Source organism: Ambystoma mexicanum, chromosome 14, assembly GCF_040938575.1.
Source record: "Ambystoma mexicanum isolate Mex_15411 chromosome 14, UKY_AmexF1_1, whole genome shotgun sequence".
NCBI lineage: Eukaryota > Metazoa > Chordata > Amphibia > Caudata > Ambystomatidae > Ambystoma > Ambystoma mexicanum.
The window spans coordinates 540121054-540145767 of NC_090940.1; the positions used below are offsets into that span (position 1 = coordinate 540121054).

Here is a 24714-nt window from a genome sequence, read left to right on the forward strand (position 1 = left end):
CCATGGGTTCGATCATACAGTCTCTAGGTATGATATATGTTATTTGTAACGCACTTAATACCCAGCGGTTTCTAAGTGCAGATCTGGGGATCAAACCTGTGTTGCTCCGCTATATCTTGCTTCCAAGGCGAGCATGTTGCCCCTGAGCTATCCTCCCAAGACACAATTCAAACAAAAGCCTGTTTTCTGTCACTCAGTCTTGGGTAGATGTCAGCGCCCCTGGTTCTTCCTGCTGCAGATTTAAATCATCTTCTTCCCCAGGCAGAGCCCTTTGTCTGGATCTCAGGGCCCTGCAATTGAAGTGCCGCTAGGTAGCTCTTAGCAAGGCGTAAGTGAGCCCAAGCACTTCAACCAAGAGGGTGGTCACCTAAGCTTCTCTCATGGTGCAGTTAGGGCCTCCCTCTATTGAGGTCTGGAATCTTATCCCAAACACTCTGTCCTCATCTACCTCCACGATGAGATGCAATGGTATGGTGCCCAAGTGGAGCTTTCCTACATCTTGTTTCCTCTCCCACCTACTTCAAAGTTCTCGACACTTTCCTACGTGCTTGTACCTCCAACCCCTCTCCCCCACTTGCACCCCTCAGTCATGGGGTGCACATGCTCTTCGCGCTTCTCCCTGTGGTCTTCTCCTTCAACCGCTTTTCAAATCATTTCTCTTCCTTCACAACTCTCTTCCTCGCTTTGACATTTATACTTTTCTCTTCTGATTCCATTTGCAACCACCGCCTTCCAGTTCTGTTAAGAAATGCATTTGCCACTTATACACCATTGGATCCAACTCCAGATTAGGGCAAGTTATATAAATGTGGTATACCCACAATCACAAAGGTCTTAGCTATATGACCAATCATAGCTACCTTCAATAGGATGTACTCTATATGAACCTTGGATAGAAAATAATAGCTTTGAGTAAGTAAGTGAACCTCAGCAGAAACTCTTATTAAAGTTCAGAAAACCTAACAACCTGCCAGGTACAGACCAGGAGTGCCAGACACTGCATACTTGTTCCAAAAACACTCTTTAAGCACTTTGTTATACCACGAAGGGGGGGTGGGGTGCTTGTGGAACGTATACAATGCTGTGACAAAATGAATGCAATCTCCTGCTAGTTCCTGGCACACACCGGAAATGCATTAAGTAAAGTTGTCCTCCAAAGCCAGCATGTTCTATTGTATATATTAATGTAATGTAAAATAGGCACAACTTCTGTCATTGGAGCAGCCTCATGTTATGTCATGTTTATTTGTAAAGTGCCTATACTCAAGGCAAGTGTTTAAAAGTGCTCAGGGGAGCTAGGTCCTCTAAGAAAGGGGGAGAGGGATTTATTGGGATCGGAGTTAGAGGCAAGATGAGGAGTGCATACCAGATGAATCTGCAATCCATGTGCTGCTAGGTTTCTGTGTGAGTTGTGGTGAGGACACTTGGGGTCTGTGGACCCAGAAGCGAGCTCCAGGTGTAGTTATTTTATGTATTTAATTGTTTTTTTATAACGTGCCTAATACCATACCCAAGTCTGGTGACTAAGCGCGGATCGGGGATTCAAACCTCTGTTGCTCTGCGTGGCCTTGCTTGCAAGACCAGCGCGTTGCCCCTGTGCTATCCTCCGTTCAGGTATGCAGCTTTGTGTGTTACTAACGAGGTCTGTCTGGAGAGCAAGGATAGGTGGCCAAGGATAGGTGGCTGGTTGCTGGAGGACTGCATGCGGTAGAAGAGGTGTAAGGTTTGGATGGTGTTAGTGTGTGCAGGGGAGTAGTGGATGGTATTCACCTGCAATGGCTGAGAAGTTAGTATTTGCAGTGGAAGGTGGAAAGTAAAATGGTGAGCAGATGAAGGAGCAGTGCAAACAATCAAGAAGTCACATATAGCATTAGTAACACATTAATATGTGTGATCAAATAGGATGATTGATATAAAATAGCATTTCTATAACAAGGGTCTCACCTCAGTTTTGTGCAGCTGCTGGTAGTTGCCATTCCATGAGATCAGCTGCCGATCCTTCCCTCCACCCGACACAAGGGTGCCGTCCCGCAGCATGCACAGTGCAAAGATGCCGCCATCGTGGGCTCCCTGGATGGCATAGCGTATCCTATTTGTACCTGCAATGCCACGAAAAACACATTGTGATGGTGCGCGGTGCCCGTTTTTTCCTACTCTAGCTCACCACATACAATGCCCTGCACCGCTTCAGGATTTCAGAACCTTGCTAAGGAAGGACTACCAACAAGACAAACAAAGTAAATTGACAAACAGACCCATACATGATCCACACAGACAACTGGAAAGGGTTCTTGGATACACAAAGGAAAGGGGGACACAGAGGAAGTATTCTTTGGTTCACAAAAAAAGGGTAAGGTTTTTTTCATTTTTTACAAACCAGCAAGAATACAAAATGGGTTAGACATTTTGTGGCAAAAGGCCAGATAGTGGAAACAAATGGAAGAAGACACACAGGACCTACTAGGACATATACACACAGCCAAATGAGATAAAGAATACAGAAAGAAAACATGCTTTTTTTTTAGTTTTTTTTAAAGCTTTTTGTATCCAAAGTAATAACGTGTTTTCTGAAATTCTGGGAGCCTCGCTACACAGAATAAACAGGTTCCAGTGAATGGTACCCACTGAGAAGGGCCTACAGTCATGTTTTGTTCACAACATCAGACCATAGAAGAACAATTTATTTGCATATCAGTCTGTCCCCACTGATAGTCTGTGCGGCACCAACACTCCATGCAATTCCCTTCTCAGCAGAAGAGCCAACAGCAATCCCTGACACATGCTTCAGACTTGCTGTGCATCGTCATTGAGGTGTGGCTGCAGTGTTGTGTCTCTCTAGGCACAGAGGGCAGGGGATCCATGTCTGGAGACCCTTACTGGCTTAAGAGGAAATGCCAAAGCATTAAAGCATTGACCGAAAGCTTCCCAGTCTCTCTAATTGGAGTGGATAAGTCCAAAGGACCTGTTTAATGGGAGGGTAACACTATACCATACACTATTTTCCCACATACCCTTCTAAAGGTTCTGCTTTAGGTTCATTGAGTTATGTGACAATGGCTCAGTATGGAGGGGCAGTGACACAATCTGAGGACAGGTTCCTGAACTAATTTCCCAGTCTGGTATTAGGTTCCTGGAGTAATGTCACAAAGACATCAGGTCCCCAGAACAATGTCACTGTGTGACACTAGGACCCTTGGGTGAAGTTATAATCTGGTGTAAGATTCCTGGAGAAAAAGCAGTTCCTGATGTCAGGTTAGTGGAGTCATTTCACTGTCTGGTGTAGGTTTCATATATTGCTGCCACAATGTTATTTTCTGGGAGTGAAAGTACAATTATACATAATAATACTTGGACGAGATCGCAGTCCATGGCCAGAATCTTGGAAACATACAAAAGACTCCTGTCGAGTCAAACACAAGTACCCTAGGTGAGCGGAGAAAGAACCCTTGAGGGAGACCAAAATCTGCTTTAATTGGCGACAGACAGATATCGCCCGGCACTGAACACAATCTCCGGAGAGATTCCTACCAACAGGTAGGACTATGTATTTGCATTCCAGATTGCTTTTCATTGTGTTATGTTTTGGATCCAGACAATTACCCCTAAACACAAACATATTTGTTTGACTTGCTCAAAACGAGTCGACCAAATGTAAAACAACCTGTGTGGTGTTTTAAGAACTGCACACTAGCTTCTTTTGGTATATTGTAGCATTTAAACCCTGAAGGAAGCTAGGACTACTGTATCACAATTTTTATTGTCAAGAATTAAAGAATTACACCAATTGATGTTTTGCTATGTTTTAGACAAAGCAAAAATGTAACTAAAAATACATACCGTCAGGAAAGATTTCTCTTTTCCCAAATTTCCCTCCACAGTTCTATTGACCCTGTGACGAATCGAGGGAATTCATCCCTTCTCCTCAAGGGGAGCCCACTCCACAACACTCCCTAGGAGTTGAGGCAAGTGGGACCTCACTGGGAGACACTCTGCCTTAGGGGACAAGGAGTTCCGTTCCTGTGAGGAACTCCCTAAAGCTCTACACCCCATGGCCTACATGAGATGCTCAACAATACCAGAGACTGTTAAACATCGGGACTGGGATGTAGAAACACTTGATAGACAACATTATCACCTAGGAAAGCACATGCCCCTTTAAATCAATATATTCAAATCACTGGGACGAGTACATTAAATAATCCGTACTCAAGGAGACCTAAAGAGAGAGAGGAACGTACACACAAACAAGGGAAGGCCCGACCTGCTTAACTTTGTAAAACTAAAATGGGAATGAGAGATGTTGACGCTTAGCATTGTTATTAGCTGTTTTGTTATTAGCCGTGTTGTTACTAGACTGCAATGCATTGTAGATCCAGCAGGACTGGCTAAATAGGTTGCTATGCATAGAAGCAGGAAGAGCTGGCAATTGTAGATTGCATTCATTTGCATTATTGCATTAATTGTAGATTTGCACCCTTGCAGTAAGGGTTGCAAATTCTTTGTGTTAGTACCGATTTAGAATGCTTTGCTGTGCATGAATAAACGTTTATTGTTGTCATTGAGACTGACTTGTGTGTTTCCTATTCGTGTCATGTTTTCATTCTGTGTCCATTTCTTAGCGGTTGGTTTGTGTGTGTGTCCTTAGCATAGCAGTAACACAGTGCACATCACCCTGAGGTATTTGCTGAGAGATATATATTTGCTGAGATATTAGGCAGTAACGGGGGTCAGATTGCGCCCCCCCCCCCAGGGAGATTTATTGGAGTTGATTTGTTGGAGTTTCACACGCTGGCAAGGGAAGACTTGGGGCAATGTAACACCTGCAGGAGGCTGAGTGAGCGCAAGCGAGGAAACCTGCGTGTTTCAAACTCACCTGACACTGGAGAGCAGGGCAGCAGAGCTACAGCAAGTCCCCAGCAAAAGAATATGTGAAGATAGGAAGCCGGAGGAAGATGGTGGAGAGACCACAAAGGATCTGTGGTGGGCAACCAGTCAACAAACCATCACTGATACTAAACACAGGTATCTCACAACATGGTGTCCGGTCAGCCCATGAAACAAAGACAACGAGAGGAGAAAAGGAAAGCAAAGCAATTGGAAGCCGACGGAGACAAGCAGACGGCAGAGTGAAGCCAGACAAGGGGTCCCCAAGGTACCATGCTCCCGAGGATGTTCCCTTTCACATGTGAAGGCAATGTGGAGAACGGGAGTAATGGGAGGCCCTGATGGAATCAGTATGCCACTCGAGCCTCGTCTCAGTGGAAATGACGACACAGAGTTCAATCTGAAACTGGTGAATTTAAAGTGTTATGATACAAGAGAAGGGATTTCTCGATAGTTCATTATAGAGAGACAAGAACAGTGGATAACAATACCCTGAGAAAAAGGGAAAGAAATCGATATTCAGTGCAAGAGGCACATAATAGAGAAGAGAGAACATTATGTGCCAAATTTCCAAAGAAGTAGTCAATTAAATCACACACAGAATCAAGTCAAGTTGAACAGTAAATCCCCAGCAGGGAGAGGTTACCAAAGCAATGGCATTTCCCAAGGATAGGCTGAAACCAACAGCCCAACAAAGACATATTATAACAGATCTCCCTAAAGGTAGTCCCAAAAGAATTAATCTGAGAAATCACGAGAGACTATTTGAGTATTTTGTATTAATCAAGCGTCCAACAGACTGAAGGGTGCCATTCTCCTGGTGTAACTTAGTTTACAGAGTGGTGGGGTCAGTTAGGTTAATTTTGGACAGTGGACTCATTCCTTTAGTAATTCACGCATGACTGATGAGCACCTTAGTTAGTAACTTAGGCAGGGACCATCCATAGTGATAGGCAAAGATAGGCCTAATGATTTTACTTTAATAAAACACCTTGCAAAATGCCCTCAGAGTCTGCATCCTCCTTCTGGCTCGGCACAACCCCCAAACGTTTTGTTTTTGGACCTGCCCTGACTTTCTACAGGGAAATTAAGCCTTCAGCTTCACTCCCCTGGCCTTTTGCTCATTTGTTATGAGGAAACGGATCAGTACTTCAGACTATCAGTACTGGGAAACTGGATCCCTTTAGTCCTTTTACCTTTTTGGTAACTCTTACACAGTGTACACAATGCAGTGCTTTGGGGATACTTCTGTATCACTCTAGTTGTTTACACTTGGGATTTTAAGTTACTTTTATATGTGCCTAAAGACAAGATGGAGGCAGCAATTATATTTTTACAATTTTTGTGTCATTTCTAGTGTGCACATTCGCGTTTTCCGCATCTGGCTACTTAACGTGCCTAGTGCCCTAAAATGGCCACGCAACGAGATGTTCGCTTGTTCTCTAGCCATAATGTTGTTTGCCCTTCTTCCTGCTTAATCAGGTCCTGAAAACCCACATAATGGTCATGGACTTACACTGGAAAGCTGCTGCTTTTGCGGGCTAGTGATGCCTTTGTGTGTGTGCTTGGCCCAGGGAGGGGGTGGGACTGTCTGGTCCCACTCCACATTCGTGGTGCCTGAGAGTCTAGTTGTGTGGCATGATTGACATCCCAAGTGGTTCCCGATTGGACCACTGCTGGTGGCATGAATGGTGCAGATACTTTCCATTGGTGGGCTTGGACTTGCTTCTAGGTAGAATCTTGGATAAGAAGATGACTCCTGCAGCTATTTCTTTAGATCAGAGTCAGAGCCAAGTATTCTGTGTAGAAGAGCAGCTGACTGAATATCTGTGTACTACTCCTAAATAGGCCCAGCAAACCTTTCTGCGTTTGGCTGAGTGAAGCCTTAGTGGCCTACATGATCTGCAAAGGCGCTGAGCAGTGCTTCAACCCTTGGACTGATGGGACCAACCAGTCTCAACACGTTCTCGAGAATCCAGCTGTCCTGAGACTTCACAATTGTCCCTGGACTACCTGGTGGACCAGCTCTCCAGTGGGCTTCCTCGTTAGAGCCATCGCTGCTCCGTGTTCATAGCTAGAACTTTGGTAGTCGCCAGCTTGTGGTGTAAGTCGCACTCCTGAAGAATGTCTGCCTCCCAGCTTCAAGGGATTGTGCTCCGGAAGGTCTTCAACCACGACTGGAAGGACGCCTGCTGTCACCTATGTGTGGTGTCTGTCGTTGGAACTCACCTTCCCCCATCTGGTAAAGTGTCCTGGAGCAGAATGTGCCTCACTAATATGGGAGACATTGGTGTAAGAATAGGACAATACATTTGCCATTCACATTAATAAATCCTTTAGAGCAGGAGGCTACAAGCTGTGTCTCTATATGTTTTGTACTACGACTATGCTCTAGAAAGACCATTGTTTTATATTGCTGAGGGAGATTCTCTTGTATTTTGCATTTATTGAACATTATGATGGGTGATCAGGGTAACAGAAAAAGGAGCAATCCTAAAGAGATAGCTTTACACGGGGTAGCAGTGTTAGGGGGCAATGACCCGGATAGTGCAATGGAGCAGATATAAAAGTGAAGACATATACTGGGTAACAGCACACCCTGACAGCAGAAATAAATATACAATGCATACATATGATCAAATCCAAATACACCCGGAAATGTGGGCTATGCATGTGGATGTACTCTTCAAGCAGATCTTGGCAATGCAGAACTTCCAAAAACACTAATGGAGCGTGCATATCATTACCATTTTCAAGAAGGGCTGTATACCGGACCCTCAAAACTACATCCCACCTCATTCCTGGACACAAAGCAAAAATTGTTGCATCTCGGGTCCAGAAGGACCCGACTATATAGGCCGAAACAAGGGGTATTCTGAAACCTTTTCAAACAGGCTTTCGCAAAGCGTTGGGGTCCTTTCTTCCTGGGTCCTTTATAGATTTAATCCAGCATTCGGCAGTCTCCAAGGGTTCCTCACAGGTAGATCTGGCGAGTATCGATCTTTAGCATTCAATACCTTCACTCGATAGCGCCTGTGGAAAAATTCCTGGGATATCCCCAGCCTATTGGTGGGTCTGTATAAAGACATTACAGTGAGAATTAGACTCAATTTGCAGGGAGCCTTGAAACCGCCAATAGGCATTTATAGAGGAGGTCGGGAAGGTTGCATTTTGGCACCCATTCAATTTTCTGTATAGTTGGCCTCCTTCATACCAACTCAGGTTTTGTGTATAAAGGTTTATTGTTTCTCCTACGCTGATGATGTTATTTGATTGCACAAAGGTGGGTTTACAGAGACTGATTAAATCCTTTTCTACATATGCATCACAAAATCACCTCGTAATAAATGAGAAGAAAACAAAGGTTATTCGTTTCTTACTAAATGGAAGTCATAGTATCAGAATTTTTGGCCGTCTGGTAAGGGACTGGAAAAGGTAAACTCCCTACACTACCTAGGTTTTACAATACATTCTTGTCAAAAGCTAGGCGTCTGGCTCAACAGATGATATATTTCCTAATAAAGTACAGAAAATGTACAGCTCTTGCCGTACAAATGTTTATGAAGGTAAAGAAGTGCCAGCTCTACGGCACAGCTTGGAGAAGTATCAGTTTCTTTTCAATGTTGATTTGATGCTGGTAGATGGCCTTGTCTGTAAATGGGGTTTATCACTACCCTAGAAGGTCCCAACTGTTGCCCTATGGTATGAGCTGGGCCTAACTTCCCATAATACTAGGCTGCTATCGCAGAGGCATTTGCTAGGGGTGGGATGGGAAGGGGGGCTATAGCCCCAAGTCTTTTGGTTGTAGCCCCGGAAAGAAGATCAGGGGCTACAACCAAAAGGCTAGCTAGCCCCGGGTCCCGACAATCCCAACATAAGTGTAGCCCCAGATCTTTTTCCAGACCTAGCAACACCCCAGCTGCTATGGAAGAGGGTTTTGCTATGCCTGAAGTTCTATGACCCCCCCACAATTTTCATTGATTGCTTCTCTTGGAGAGTTAACAGGGTGAGGGGGTAAAACATAATTTTTTGAAGTTTGTGAGACTGTTTTTTTGCTGACTGGTGTGAAACTCGCAACCAATTCATGAACTACAAAATAGTTGGTGATCTGTTGCTGGTCCATAAAAAACGAGGTGTAATTCCAATTTACTTGGAAATTATTGTTATGTAGTTTTGGCTACATTTATTAGGCACTAAAGATAATCTTGCCCTACGTATTAGAAATGCTGATAATTGCATACTGTGTAGATTTTGCTCTGGAGATTGTCAACTTTAAGGTACATGGTTTTAGAATGTAAAAACATAAAGGAAGAAAGTGTGTTTTATTTTTGCCGATTCGTTAATTCCACTGATTTTATATTGATTGCTGTTTTGTGGGAGTGCTTTTTTAATACCAACTCGGTCAAGTTAATCATTTGCTATAACCAACAGATTGGGCTTGCTAGCTATCTCTTAGGATTTGTTGGAACTTGAACAGTAATGTTTGTAGTGTTTTGTTGATTTTATTTAATTGTAATGTCAATGTAAACAGTTTTGTAATCACCTTTTTAACTACCTAATTTATTGTAATTACATTTTTGTGTAAGGTTTGCTTGGTGAACCATATGCACAAAACAAATATATGGGATACATTCCAGTCGTGCCTTGAATCACTTGTGTATATGTGCATTATAAATGCCATATCATATCATATCTCACCGTAATTGTATTTCTGATGCGTGTACCTGCTTAGATTCACATGCTATGCATAGACCGACATCTAGTGGAAGCTGCAGAGTATTACAGTTGTTTTTTTGATACATGAAAAGGGAGGTCAACAGGGTGTGCCAGTAATAGTATCCCTAATGTGACATCTACTGTACCCATGGTGCTTAATGCGTTGAGGTCCCTCAGATTGTTTGTTTCTGACATGTGTTTGCATGAAGTGTAGTGTGAGTACAGGTGTAGTAAAGCAGATTACGTATCAGATAAAGATTAAAAAAAAACATCTATGCACCTTCTACTGCATAGGGAGGAAGGGTGGGCGCATGTGAATCTAAACAGATGCAAGCATCAGAAATACGATTACGGTGAGTAATTTATCCCTTCTGAAGCTTGTGGAATCTGCTTAGATCACATGCTATACATGAGGTTGTGAGAAGGTACAGCAGCAAATAGATGTTTTAGTACCGCTTGTCCCACCTGGGAATCTGCTTTAGAGAGAGAGTCAATTCAGTAGTGCAGAGTAAAAGTGTGGCTAGAGCTCTGTGTAGCTGCTTTGCAAATGGCGTCCAGTGGGATATTTGCAATAAAGGGCAAGCTAGCTCCTGTACCTCTGGTTGAGTGAGCTCTTGGTGTGAAAGGCAGTGTTTTATTTGACGGACAGTAGCAGAGTTGTATGCATCTGGCTATCCATCTGGAGATGGCGTTCCTGGGAACGCTGTCTCCTTCCCTGCCTGGACCTATGGAGACATACAGTTGGTCTGTTTTCCTTAGCGGTCTGGTCTTGTTTACATAGTAACGGACCGCCCTCCTTACATCTAGTGTATGGAGTTCATTCTCAGCTGAGCCTGATGGATTTTGGAAGAAAGCTGGTAGTTTGATGGCCTGATTGACATGGAACTTTGAAATGAACTAAGGTGAAAACCTAGGGTGCGTTCTTAATACCAATTTAGCTTTGTGAACCCATGAGTTTTGCAAGTACTACATTTAGGCCCCATCCTGGCGGCGAGTTTGAAATGGGGGGGTGGAGTCTCTTTGCTCCCACCATGAAAGCCTTAATGGCTAGTATTTTCCACCATCACACCTTACTTTGAGAAGTGGTGTATGCGGATAGAGCCGCTAGGTGAACCTTGATGAGTTAAATACTAGCCCCGAGTCTAGGTAAAGAAGCATGTAATGAAGAATGTGAGTACATTCTATTGGGCTTATTTGATTTGTCTGGCACCACAAAACACATATTTTCCACTTTTTAAAAGTGTCTAGTGTTTGGTTTACGCGCCTCCTTGAGGATTTCCATACACCTTTGAGATAGATTTAAATGACCAAACTCTATGACTTCGGGAGCCAAACTGCTAAATTCATAGACTAAGGTTGAGGGTGCAATGTTGTCCCCCTGTGCTGTGTGAGCATGTTGAAGGGGCACTGGAGTTTGATCGGGACGCACATTGCCAGTTTGCACAGATGTGGACCAAGGTTGTCTTGCCCACATAGGAGCAACTGGGATTAATGTCACTTGTTCTTTACGCATTTTGTTCACCACATTGCTCATCAGAGGCGTTGGGGGGAAAGCGTAGGCAAATTTCCTTGACTAGTTCATCCAATGGGCGTTCCCCCTGGAGTAATGTTGGGGGGACCTGGATGCGAAGTCTAGGCATTGTTTGTTTTGTCTTGTGAAGAAAAGTCTAGAGGGGTAGCCTCATTGTGTGAAGATGCAGTCTACGAAATCTATGTCGAGTTGCCTTCTTCTTCTGTTAGAGGGTTTCTGCTTAGTGACTCTGCTAGAGAACTGAATTCCCCTGGAACATGTTGCGATGTTAGGAACATACCCCGCTTGGGTGCTCATTTTCATATTTGTTTGTGCTAGCCTGGACAGACTTGGAGAGTGTGTGCCCCCTGCTTGTTTATGTAAAACATAGCAGTGGTGCTGTCTGTGAGTATTTGTACTGTCTGATCAGTCAGGCGTGCTTGGAAGGCTTGTAATGCCTTGAGCACTGCTAGAAGATCCAGAAGGTTGATGTGATTCTGGGCTGTGATCTGAGTCCACAGACCATGCACTGTGAGATGAAGGTAATGCCCCCCCACCCAGTGGGTGATGTGTCTGTTGTGACAACCTCTTGCACCATCGTGTCGTGAAAGGGTTTTCCCTTTAACAGGTTCTCCTTTGTCCACCAGCGTAGAGCTTGTACTAGGGTTGGTGAAACGACCACTAGATCATCCCAATGACTGCTTGCCTGAGACCACTGTTTCGCCATCCACTCTGGCATTGGGCACATGCGAAATCGTGCGTGTGGGACCAGGTAAATGCATGATGCCATCATCCCGAGCAGGCGCATTGCTTTGCATACGGTTATCTGGTGACCGGCTAGATATGCAGGTATTTACAGCAATATGTTTGGTACTCTTTCGTTTGACAGAAAGACTAGACCCCCTTCTGTTTTTATGACAGTTCCCAGAAACTCTTTGGTCTTATTTGGTACAAGGCTTGAATTTTTCTCGTTGAGAAACCCAATTGAAAAAGTCGATTGATTGTTCTTTGACTATTGTGATTGAACATTTGGGGGTTCTCCCATGTGATCAGCCAGTCGTCCCGATAAGGGTACACTGGGATTGCTGCCTGTGTAGATGTGCTGTCACTACCGCCAGTACTTTGGTGAATACCCTTGGAACTGATGCTATGCCTAAGGGTAGCACCTTGAATTGGTAGTGCTGGTTTGCTATTTCGAAATGCAAGAATCTTCTGTGCGCTGGGAACATTGAAATATGAAAGTATGCATCTTTCATATTCAAGGTTGTCATGTAGCCCCCCACCCCCGCTTCAGCAGTGGGATTACTTCCTGTAGCTTTGTCAAGCAGAATTTCTGTGGCTTTACACAGGTGTTTGCAAGGCACGGATCTAAGACAGGGCGCATTGTGACATCTTGTTTACCTGGTTTGTGGGATGATTTCTACAGGGTCCTTTAAGAGCAGCGCTGTCAACTCTTCCAACAGGATACGTTATTCTACCTGGGAGGTGTTCCTTTGTCTTGGTGGGTGGTTGGTTGGTTGCTGTATCAGTTCTATGCAATAACCGCCCACCATGGTTGAAAGTACCCACTTGTCCAAGGTGATTCCCTCCCATATGTGGTAAAGTATGAAATGGGTTTCCTACTGGAGAAGCATGGGAGGGCACCTGTAGCAGGTGGTCATTGCTTGAGGGTGTTGAGCCGCCTCTGGAGGTGGAGGTTATACCCCTACTTTGAGACCTTCTTTGACCTCTTTGAAACCCCTGTTGAGAGGACTGTCCCTGTGATGAACCCCAGGATGAGCTTTGACCTTGGTTGTAACCTGATGCTCGTTGAGAGTTTTGCCCTCTAAAACAGCAAAAATAATATCCCTCTCTTTGTCCGGAGGGTTTATCGGTGAGCTGCCCCAATGATTTTAGGGTGTCATTCTTCTTTCGCTCTCTTTAGTGCATCTTTCACCTCTTTGCCAAATAACACGTTCGGTTCTATGGGCATATTAAGGAGGGTAGCATGAGTCTCAGCCTAAAAGCCAGATTGGCGTAGCCACGTGTGGCGTTTGATCAACGTGCCCTCTGCTATTATTAATGCTGCATTCTCTGCTGCATCCAAGTTGTTCTTGAGGATGCAGTTTGCTGTTTGTTTACCCTGTGCAATGGAGAGCGACAGTTGTGTTTTAAGGGGCTCTGGAACCGATGCCATTTGTTCGGCCATCCCATCCCACTTGTGGCAGTTGTAACAAGCTAATAAAGGCGTGCTATTAGCAATTCTAGTCTGGGAAGCTGCCGAAGAGGCTACCTTTTTTCCAAAAGTGTACATCTTTTTACTCTCCTTATCAGCAGGGGCTTTGGACAAGGCGGAGGTGTTCCTGCTCTCTTGCTAGTACTTGCTAACATTAAGGAGTCAGGTTTAAACTGTCCCCTGATGTAAAGGAGGTCTGAGGGGGCTGGCTGGAATACTTTCTAAATGCGCGGGTTAACTGCCCGTGGTAAATTCGGAGTAAGCAGAGAGGTTTCAATGCATCTCTGAATGGGGGATAAATTGGATTGCTGACTTCTTAACCCCTAGTATGTCTTCAAGAAAGTCCTTATCGACTTGTGTCTCTTGTGTATCGATTTTGAAATGTTCTGCTGCCTTTATGAGCAGGTCATTATAATGTATTTGGTTATCCACTGGTGAGTCTGCCACCAGTGGGTCTGAGTGATCTGATGACTGGATGACGTAGACATCCTCGTCGTCATCATAATATTGGTCGACGTCACCCATGTCCCCTAGGTCATCTGTGTAAGTTCTAGGATCCTGGGAGTCTTGCATGGTGTAACAATAAGCATGCTGCCCCAAGTCCTGCTGTGAGGTGGATGCTTGTGTGAGGTCTGTGCAGGCTCTTTTGGTGGAAGACTGGGTAACTCCTGCTATGGTTTCAGTAGTTACTGGCCCGCTGTGTGGAGCACCATGAAGGTTTTGCAAGACTTTGGGGTGGTCAAAGAAATTAGCTAGAGAGTACATATGCCTCATGACTTTATCAATCTGGTCTGCTGTCCATTGTGATAAACTTGGGATTACTGGGGGAACAGAGACGGGGGTAGGGTGGGTGTTGGTTCTGGTGCAGGGTGTCTTATGGTGCATAGCCCCCGAAATGGTATTCTCTCTCCTGGGTCATGGTCCCAGGAATAGAGTCCTCTCCCTGTGTCTTAGAAGACTTATGGTTTTTTGACATCTGATTTTTTTAACCAGTGTATCTGGCACATGTTTTTTAATGTACTTGCTCATTTTTGAGCTTGGTCTAGTCTTCGAAGAGGCCTTCGACGCATCCTTCGATGGTTGGTGATCAGCATACGAGTGGGCCGTCGACGCATCTTTCAACGCCCGGTCGTGGGCGTGTGAGGACCTTGTGGCTTTAGACACGGTGTCAGAAACTGACTTGCCCGTCTGTTTCGGGGGCCTGTTGTGTTGCGACCACGAACGTGATGGCACAGAGGACAGGGGCATTTCGGACCTCCCCCTTGACAGCGTGTGTCATTTTTCTGGTCAGCGTTGTTATCAACTTTTGGCTGTGGGAGGTGTGTTTTGTGTGGTGCAACTTGTTTGTGCTAGTGCCGTCAGGTGTCATCCGTGTAGCAGAACCGCTGATCTGCCTGTTGGGTTTGGGGGCTTGCACGCGGGTATCCGACGGATCCAGATCGCCCTCAACGTCACTGTAGACGTCAATGCTGCAGTCGCTGGATGCTCCCTCAACGTTCATGGTGGCCTCGGCCTGCATGGCATGGTGGGCCCAGCGTTTTGTTTTGTGGTCCTTGAGTGTTTTGGGCCTGAATAGTTTGCATGACTTGCACTGTCCTTCGGCGTGATCCCTTGGGAGACAGAGATTGCACACCCAGTGCGAGTCTTTCCAAGGGAACTTTCTATTACAGGAGGGGCAACACTTAAAGGGTGTATTCTCCATTATGTATGGGAAAGGCAGCCTGGCGAAATAAGTGGGTGGAGAGGGGAATATGCATTCTCTTAATGAGACTAAAGAATAAACAACCTCCACTCCCCCTACTGTGAGGGCCGAGGCCCATTGAGGTGTTCTGAGGCCGTGGCAAAGATTTGTCGAGACGTGTTGTTGTAGTCGTTGACGATGGTAATGCATCCTCGATGGCGTCACTGAAGACCTAGCGGAGACGGATATCAAAAGGACAGAGAGAATATACTAATTTTAACTTTTCTAAGCAATGGCGATAGCCAAGAAGGAACTCCACAATATACGACGGACTATGATGGTGAAAAAAAACAAACTGAGGGACCTCGACGCCTGAGGCACCATGGGTACAGTCGACTTCACACTACAGATAGTAATACTGGCACGCACTGTTGACGTCCCTTTTCGAGTTTCGAAGACAACAACTGTAATACTCTGTAGCTTCCACTAGATGTCGGCCTATGCATAGCATGTGATCTAAGCAGATTCCACAAGCCTCAGAAATATATATATTACATGGCCACATTAGTGGCCATGTAGTTATGGTTAAGTTTCTGTTTCCATAGGAAGAGCACTTTTTGGGCGGCTTATAACTCGGCTTCCCTGGACGAATCCTTACCAAAGTTTGCAAAAAAAAGTATATGGGCCACTCTGAATTTATTTCTAAAGTTTGGGAAGGATTCGTCCGGGGGGGCACAGTTATAGGGGGCGTCCCAAAACGTATTTTTTTTCCCATAGATTGAATGGGGCAAAAACTTTGCGCACGGCTACAGGCCAAACCACTGGACAGATTGCCATCAATTTTGGGCAGGGGCAGGTGCTTGTTCCCCAAAGCATGCTTTTGTATATTTTGTGAGAAATCGTACTGCACTTTCCTTTAAAACGATCAAAAAGTAGCACTCTAAGAATGAGTGATATCTATGTCCGCTCTGCGATCCCACTTCCCTGTTCACTCAGTGGAGAAGATATCTATTGGCTAATCCATGGCAGGCTGTACATCAAGATGTTGCCTTTTCACCGATTGCTTCTGCCGCAGCGTCAAGTGCATAGCATTCTTTTGATACGGCCGCCATGGTCATTTAGTTTTTGTGTTGAACGCCGAAATTTCCACAAACAAACCCTTATGAAACACTGTGTCGAAAGGTAAGCATTACTTAGATGTGGTAGTAGAAAGTGAAACAGTCCTTTATTCTTGTTACCACTATCGTACCGTACAGTGCAAATTGGCAGGCAATGTACGACAAGTCCTTACTGCGTCTATGTAAGAAGCCACCAGCAAAAGTACTGCAGTTAGACTGGCGTCCTATGTTTTGGAATCTGAGGCAGCCACCTGCACGGTTTCGTCAACACAGCGCGTCTGCACGTGGTCGGGAGTAAAGGTTCTCATTATTGACTGCTGCTATGTTGTTGCAAAATGAGAATGTATTTGCGATCGGAGTGAAGGTCAGTTCATTTCATTTAATTTTTTAGTAGGCGTTCATTGTGGTCGCACATGTAAATAACCTCATAAGGGTCAATTGTTTTTCGACCTTCACGTACACGGAACAGAGACAGAAAGAATGTAGGGAGTCACAGTTTGTGAAACATTCCCTTTGATAAGTTATGCTTCAAAAAGGTTTGTGAGGCACATGAAATATCAGTTCCCGAGGACGTCTTACTGCAAACAAGTACTGTGTGACTGCGGAGGCCAAAATGGAGGCGGTGCACATCATGTAAGCTTATTTTTCAGGCCTGTACACCACAATGCTTTTATTTACTTAGTCTGAAATTTTTTTTTTTGTTTTACAAGGAATGCATTTGGAAGTTTGTGTGCCGTTCAAACTTCAGATTGCACATTACCGTTACTAGTAATGCATTTGGAAGTTTGTGTGCTGTTGAAATTTCAAATTGCACATTACCACCGTCTCTACGATGTCACTACAATTTCCACTATTACCTACGAAAGTTATGTGGCTCTGATATTTTTTTACCTACTATGTCCATTGCACATTGTCGCCGTTTGTAGGGAGTCAGTACATTTCCCCATCTAACATTATTTGTTTATAGAGATGTTATGTAGTGCAATTTACATTTCCGCAAAGGCTTCATATTGATAGATCTTTTTTGTCCTCTTCCCCTCAGTTACTTCCTTCCGTATTACGAATGTCATGGATTGCAGCGTCCGAGTGACATTTTTTTTAATCGTCGGGTGCAGCTATTCGTCACCGGTTGTATGTGCGTCATCATTGAATGGGATGACCGAATCGGACCTCTATGTCCGTACGCAGTTGTAGCAGTAAGAAGCAACATACCCTCCTTTTTGGTGTCATAGTTCGTAGCCATTTGCGTTGCCTTGTAAACCACTGTGACCGGAATACACCTACTGTGTCAACAACGCAAAATGTATGTGTGGTTAAACAACAACGTCACCATTGCCACTAACATTATACTTTCTGATGGACTACATCACAGCGATTGACGGCGTCTTGCCAATCAATGTGAGAGGAAACCGACTACTGTGTCGCCACTGCACACTTGGCACCAACGCATGGTGACTGTGTGGGAAAACATCAGCGTGATCATCAAAATTGACATTTTTATTGTGCAGCGGAGACACAAACTTCAAATTTTTTCGCAACTGAGAAAAGGGCCATGATTTAGCACAGTGCATTGTGAAATAAAAGTACATTACTACTGTTTACATGTGCGTGTGTTTTTTAATCATTTCATGTTCCCCTTCACAATCTGCCATGCTACGTTGCAGGTTGTAGTATGTTCTTTAATAGGTGCCATATCGTGGTACGTAAGCATTTAAGAAATCATTTGTTTACGCTGCCAAGGTACATTATCCAGAACGCTATTGCACACCACTTGCTTTGGCAACGTAAGGCTCAGGCCCACTTATTATGCTTTCGTGCCGTTAGGGTACTTTCTGTTACCCAGATGCCCCAATTACAAAGATTGGTTCTACATGAAGACTCTATGTTGTCAGATTTGATATCTTTCTGAAAGTGTCAAAATGAGATCACGTGCAGTGAAAATGTTTGCTGTACAGAAACGTTTCAAAAGCAATGAATCCTTATAACTTCTCACTGCACATTTCTTCACCCTTTTCACCTTGTGGCACTTACACAAAAATGTATGCACAGGTCAGTGGTAAGGGAGTTGCTTGCAATATCATACTTGCCAACCCTACCAATTTAGGCAGTAGGTTACCGCTTTTTAAGCAGTCCTACCGCCTACGGCTTTATTGGCAACAAATACTGATTTTTTGCCCATGCCAGCTCGGGGGGAGTCTTTCAAGGGCTCCCCCGACCTGGCGTAGTGGGAGTAGGCGCAGCATGCAGGCTTTTGATGTAAAAGGCGCCCACGGCAGCGGGATAAATGCGCCCTTTCGTCGTGGGTGCCTTTTGACAGGAGGCGTTCCGGTTGAAGATAAAAAATCCTTTTTTTTGGTGCAATGGGTTACTGCCGTAAAATCTGTATTGGTAATGGCATATTATACATATATATACACACACAATAAAGAAGAGATCAATAATGTGGAAGTAGGCACGGGGAGGACAATGTGGTGTACTCAAAGGGTTCCGGTCCAGGGAGAGAAGAGGGAATTAAAGGTCAGGTTTGAAAGCTGGGGTAGTGGTGATATTTTTTAGATCAGAAGAAGGGCACTCCATAGATGGGTGGGACACAAAAGAAAAAGAACACAGGGGTGGGTGACAGGAAGGTTGATTAGGGTGCAAGAGTATAGGGTGTAAGGTGGGACATGACAGAGGGATATGTATAGTGAATTTGAGGGCAAATTCAGGAGTACAGTTAAAGGCTAGTAGGAGCAATTCAAAGAGTGACTAGCATTACATACAGAGAGCGAACATGGAGTCTGAGGGCTAACGCGGTAGAGTATATGCAGCCTGCTTGATGCAAAGTTGAACCTTACACATAAATTCACAGAGTATACCATATCCAAAGATATCTTTAAACAATATACATCGATAATAAATGCTCTACGTAGAGAAAACGTCATGTATAAAAATAGCAAAATTCATCACAGAGGAAAGAAAATGTGAGGAAAATGATTGGCTGTATGAATAAAAGCAAACTAAGACACATACCATCAATACACATAATTGAGCGCATGTTTCACCAGCTAATCTTCAGAAAACTAGCCCAGCAGAGGTGTTTCATCACAGCAATAGTCAGAACTGTCTCCTCACCACTTGAGAGCCTATTCAAAAACTCTACTGCATTTAAGTGGAGACGATTGTGAACATACTCTCCTAGCAATATAGATATAAGAGCCTGTAAACGTGCTACAACAAATTCAAATATATTTCGTTTTCGCGTTTGTAGCACACCTCTGCTTTACCCATATCGCATGTTCCTTCTTCTTGGTTTTTTGATTTTGCCCTAATCTGGCGTATCTCCCTTGTGGATAATAGATACAATGTATATCGAAGGAATTGATTCTGCCAGCAGGCATTCAGGATCTTTTTAAAAAAAATATGCAGGCATGGTTCCCAAAGCTTTGTCCAAAATAGATAAACGTATATACAGTTTACAAAACCTAGCTTTCTCCATAATCTTCACCCAGGCCTTTTAAAACTAAATTTTTGTCACACGACCTGGGTTGCTAATCAGGTCCCCCACATCCTGGTCCCCATCTGAAAGAATAACATCTGCGCATTGTTTCAGATTATTCATCGGACATATGGCATCCGCATCATTACATTCAATAGATCCACGAATAGCCACTGCACAGCGGGGTCCAGTGTCAAGCGATATAAAACCAGAATCTTTCATTTAAGATGACAAGTCAAGGAGACAAGACTCGTCTCAAAATTAAGGGCGGCGATGGGCAGGCAATCAGGCAAGCCAAGAGCCCCTCTCTATATTCTTCATTCCACTCTCTCCCAATCTATAGTTCTAGTTGTTAAGTTGATCTCCATACTATACGATAAAGCAGAGGTTACTTTAATTTTATTAATATCCTTCCGCTGGATTATAGAGAACGTCAAAATGTAGCATTGATTCTTTTCATCTGGGCTGACAATTGATCGCCTTATCCGTGACCACAGCAAATGCTCGACCTTTTTTGGGAGAGGCATCCAAAATGAAGCCAAGATAAGTAATACTCGTCATAGGGACCAACATCTGGTTGCCCATTTCCCACGTAAAATCCATCTGTTTCTTAGCATTTTTACAGAAATATATCACATTTCTCTTCTATTCATTTATCGACAATTCATTTTTTGCGCATATATCGTCAAGGTTTCTACATCGGTGTAAACCCATCAGAGTTTTATCTAATAATATAATCCCATCTGCATATTTGCAGTCAAAGCGGGGCAAAACTAGCATGCTGCAGATGAACCCCCAAGTCCGACAGGTAGGGTTTGAACAGGCATGGAGCAAGAACACACCGCTGCCTGAGGCCTCTATGCCATGCCTGTTGAGTCTCACCTGGAACAAACTTTCCTCATGAAGATATACCAAAATCGATAACAGTGTCCTCGGTAGTTGCCACTCCCTTCGCTTTGCCGACGATAATGATTGATTATCGAAAGCCTAGAAGAAGTCTACTGCCACCATATATCCGCGAGTAGATTCAGCCTCCCACGCTATTTCCTGCAGGCAACCAAGAATACAACCATTCAAAGTGATAGACAGTCTCCTTCTAAAACGTGTCTGGAACTTTTGTAGACATCCCACTGAAATGGTCCAATACTCTAATTCACTGAGTACTATTGCTGCAAAGATTTTACAAGTGCAATCCAAAAGTGAGATTGGGTGGTAGGTTAGAGGGTCCATTCTATTGCCCTTCTTATAAATAGGTATGAGATCTTGATGCTGTCAATGAGGAGAATAGCAAGGAAAGTATTTTGCCCCATAATGGAGGGTCCCTTTTTAATAAAGCATTACTTGTGCCATTAGAACCCGGAGCACGGGAATTGGAGAATTTTAAATAATCTCCTCAATCAATTTAATAGAGAAGCTGCAAACTGGGGATCGGCTGCTCAGATTCTCTATATAGAATCTTGAAGTGTTGTTCCCGAATTCCTTCTTCAATATGATTGTTTTGTGCACAATCCTGAGGTTTTAAGGTGTTGTTTATCACTGGCCAAAAATTAGGGGAGTTTTTTCCTAAAATAATCTGAAGTATTCCTTCTCCCGCCATTTGCAATTGGGTATGCCTATAGCATTTAACCCAGTTTTTATACACTTGTTTTGGCTTCCTCACTTTCTCACAGTAGTCACTTCCACTAAGGTCCATTCTAGTTAAATCCTGAATGTCACTTTCTCACAGTAGTCACTTCCCCTGAGGTCCATTCTAGATAAATCCTGAATGTCTTTTCATAGAACTTTATTTCTTTCCTGGACCACTACATCAAAGAGACAGGAAGATGATTTCAGCACCCTACAAGATGAATTGTTACAATTCCCATACCTTTCTAAAAAAAAGACCATAAACAAGTTTGTGTAAGATAAGCTGCAGCTTCTCTTCCAAAGTGGAATTAAAGAAGAAATTATGCTCCCTGTGATTATACTTCTGTACATTGACTATCCTTCTTGCAAACTACCAATCCTTCTTTGCTCTGTTCATTTTATTAACCTAGCAAAGGAGTAGAAGGTGCCCAGGAGAACACTGGCGTGGTAGCCAAGTTGACTGAGTACCAAAGTGGAGATGAGAGTTTTAGTGGGGTGTGGGTGAGTAGAGGCAGACTTTGTGGATGCTAAACTAACTATCAACAGAGGGCTTATGTAACATAGGTAGTAGAGTGGCTGTATTGAATGAGACTGTGTATATCCCGGTTTTGAAGGAGATGTTAAAGTTTGAGGAAAAGGAAAGTGAGGTAGGGTATCAATTGTTTGAAGAGCGAAAGTCTACAGAAGCACAAGGTAGATTAACTTTCACATGAGTGGGTGTAAGTTTAGCAGGAGAGGTAAGGGGGAAGAAGCCCAGAGAGGAGGGAGTGGGGACAATGGGGAGACTATGGAGAAGGTTTAACAGAGTGGAGGATGTAAGTTTCCCTGGAGATCTTTTATGAGACATACAAAGACAATTTGTTAGCAGAAAAGAAAGAGGAAATATAGTAACAGTGAGTGGAAGCATGTCGTGCAGGGCACTGTGGAGAAGTGCACAAGGGGAGGGCTAGAAGGTGAGAGGGAAGGTTGGTGAAGAAATCACGGTTGTAGACGGTGCAGAGAATGGGACCTTGTACGAGGAGGAGTAAAGGGGATATAGTTCACTTGCATTTCACGGCTATTTTCAATTGATTGCACAATAGATATTGAATGAGATCACATGGAGTAGATATAGATTCTGATAAAGCTTCAACATGCTGGTGCGGTGAGCGAGACACTAATTCATAAATCTATGTCAATTTCACGTTTCTCCTAATGACCATTACCGACATCAGCTGGTTTCTAAGCACATCTAAATCTGGCAGAGGAGGGAACTGCAGCAAAGGTCGAATTGTTCAAGATCAAAAAACAATTTGTTAACTTGGAAAGCTGAGTTTAGGACTCTGGAATCCAGCTTCCACAGTTTACAATTTGGCCACATGACTTTCGGCCACCATCCAAGATGTGCATCATCTGTAAACCCTTAATGGTGAACAGAGCAAAACAACTGCACGTCCCAAGTAACACTGAACAAGTCCAGTTTTTAACTCTACGCACAATGAGAATGCCCCACTTTTGCTCACACTCACAAATATGAAGACATCATAACCAATCCCCTCTCGACACGGAAAAACTGATCAACGCTTCCCCACCGGAAATAAAAGATTAAAGCCATGTTTTACCTTTTCCCCAAACCAGGAGGTTCCCACTCGAGTCTCCTGTTATTGTGTCTCCATTTTCAGAAAATGTCACACAGAGCACAAACTTTGGCTTCTCTTGTTTCTGAAAAATAGGACATGATTACTGGATCAGTTCACAATATTTCAACTCTTGGCAAACAAATACATGGGAGAAAAGCAGAACCCGAAAGAGCGTCCTTGTGCTTCTTCCCTACATTTACCAGCGCATTGGGATGATGTTTCTATTACTTTATTTAAATGGAAAATAATTGTGGTTGAGTGCTCCAATTTATGTGTGCCATTCATACACATCCAGCCTCCTAGAACTGAAGAGTATCCTATTAAAAATTGATGGTTGGGGAGGAATATACTTTATTCTAAATAGAATGCACTGCGTCTTCACAATATCCATCTCTTGAAACTGGAAGATAGCTTATGTTCGAAACATAATTTTTCAATTTGATTACAATAAGAATGGGAATAAACTAAATCTGATAATAAATCTAAAGTAAAGATGGACAATAGGAATGTAAAACTTAGGGAAAGGCCATAGAAAAAAATTGGGAACAAATCCAAGCAAGCAGCGCGCACCCACTCACGCACGCCCCCTCACAAATATGGTATCTGAACTCTGCGAGAGGTTGCATTGAGTATTCAATCATAGGTCGAAGGCTTACTACGATGTCTGAAAGATACACAGACATCCATATGTACTTGACAACTACAGTCAAAATTGTACTTCTGTCCACCCTAGACGGCACAATGGAATTTGAGCTGAAAAATATTTTTTTTAAGTGGAACTGAAAATTGAAAGACACCCTTAATGTTTAACATTTGTAAATGTAGGGTGAACAAAAATACATAGCTCTTTTGCTTTTTGATTACGAGTTTAATATTGAAGACAGTCAGAGTTGAGCAGGAAGAGGAATAGTGAGAGTTACCCACGACTTGCCCACATTGATGCACTTCTTCAGTGCTCAATGTTGTACATACACAATTTTTAAACAGTAGTGGTTTATCTTTGAACCAGATAGCTTTCTGCTTTAAATCAGGACACACTAGGGTTATTTCACCCAATGCACAACACTTGACAATTAAATCTCTCGTATACCTTAAGGCCTCTATTTTAATATTGAATCTACTACATTGATACCAGAAGAAGCGCATCAGCAGCCGAAACACACACTGCCTCAGATTTATAAGAAACAAATTGTTACATTAGCGGGACAGATTCAGATGTAGATTAAATACTACTTTGCACAGCTGTACAAACATATGTTTGGGCTCATATTAAACAAGTTACATTGCATTACTAATATAAGATCTATCATACCAACATGATTTGAGTAGACTTAGAACCAAAAGTAATACAGGATTTTCAGCCAACAGCGTCTTTAGAAATTGCTCCATCAAAGGTGTGACCAGTATTACCACAATGTAAACGTGTGCAGATATGAACGGAAAGAAATGTTTTAAAATGTTTTACAGATGATGCACATCTTGGATTTATTTATTTAATTGTTTTTTTTTATAAGGCGCCTAATACCATACCTGAGTTCGATTTCTATGCACGGACACAGGATTCGAACCTCTGTTGCTCTGCGTGGTCTTGCTTCCAAGAACAGCGTGCTGCCCCTGTGCTATCCTCTGCATGATTAGAACCTCTTAAGCGACTTACCTAAATGATGATTAAAATGACCTAGAGTTGTAAATTTAAGGCTGGAAAGGCAAATGACACAGAATACCAAGACATTTTGGTTTGCTGTGATGAAAAAGGCGTCTGCTTCAGATGAAGTCATGATCATATTTTTGGGGAGCGGGGTAGGTTTGTGAATTTATTACAAATTATTCTGCATCGCCCTCCTTTTAGATCTCCAAATAATCAGGG

At 43.4% G+C, this 24714-nt stretch overlaps 1 protein-coding gene across 9 annotated transcripts in view; it reads right to left on the minus strand.

Annotated features, from left to right (window-relative positions):
- Positions 1 to 24714, minus strand: part of EML1 (EMAP like 1) — an 821887-nt gene that overhangs the window by 83193 nt on the left and 713980 nt on the right. For all 9 annotated transcript variants that reach the window (XM_069637821.1, XM_069637826.1, XM_069637819.1 and 6 more), the window contains 2 exons: positions 22830 to 22929; positions 1945 to 2099 (listed from right to left, as the gene is read on the minus strand). In XM_069637821.1, the coding sequence (XP_069493922.1) occupies positions 1945 to 2099; positions 22830 to 22929 (255 nt within the window). The remainder of the gene's footprint in view (positions 1 to 1944; positions 2100 to 22829; positions 22930 to 24714) is intronic.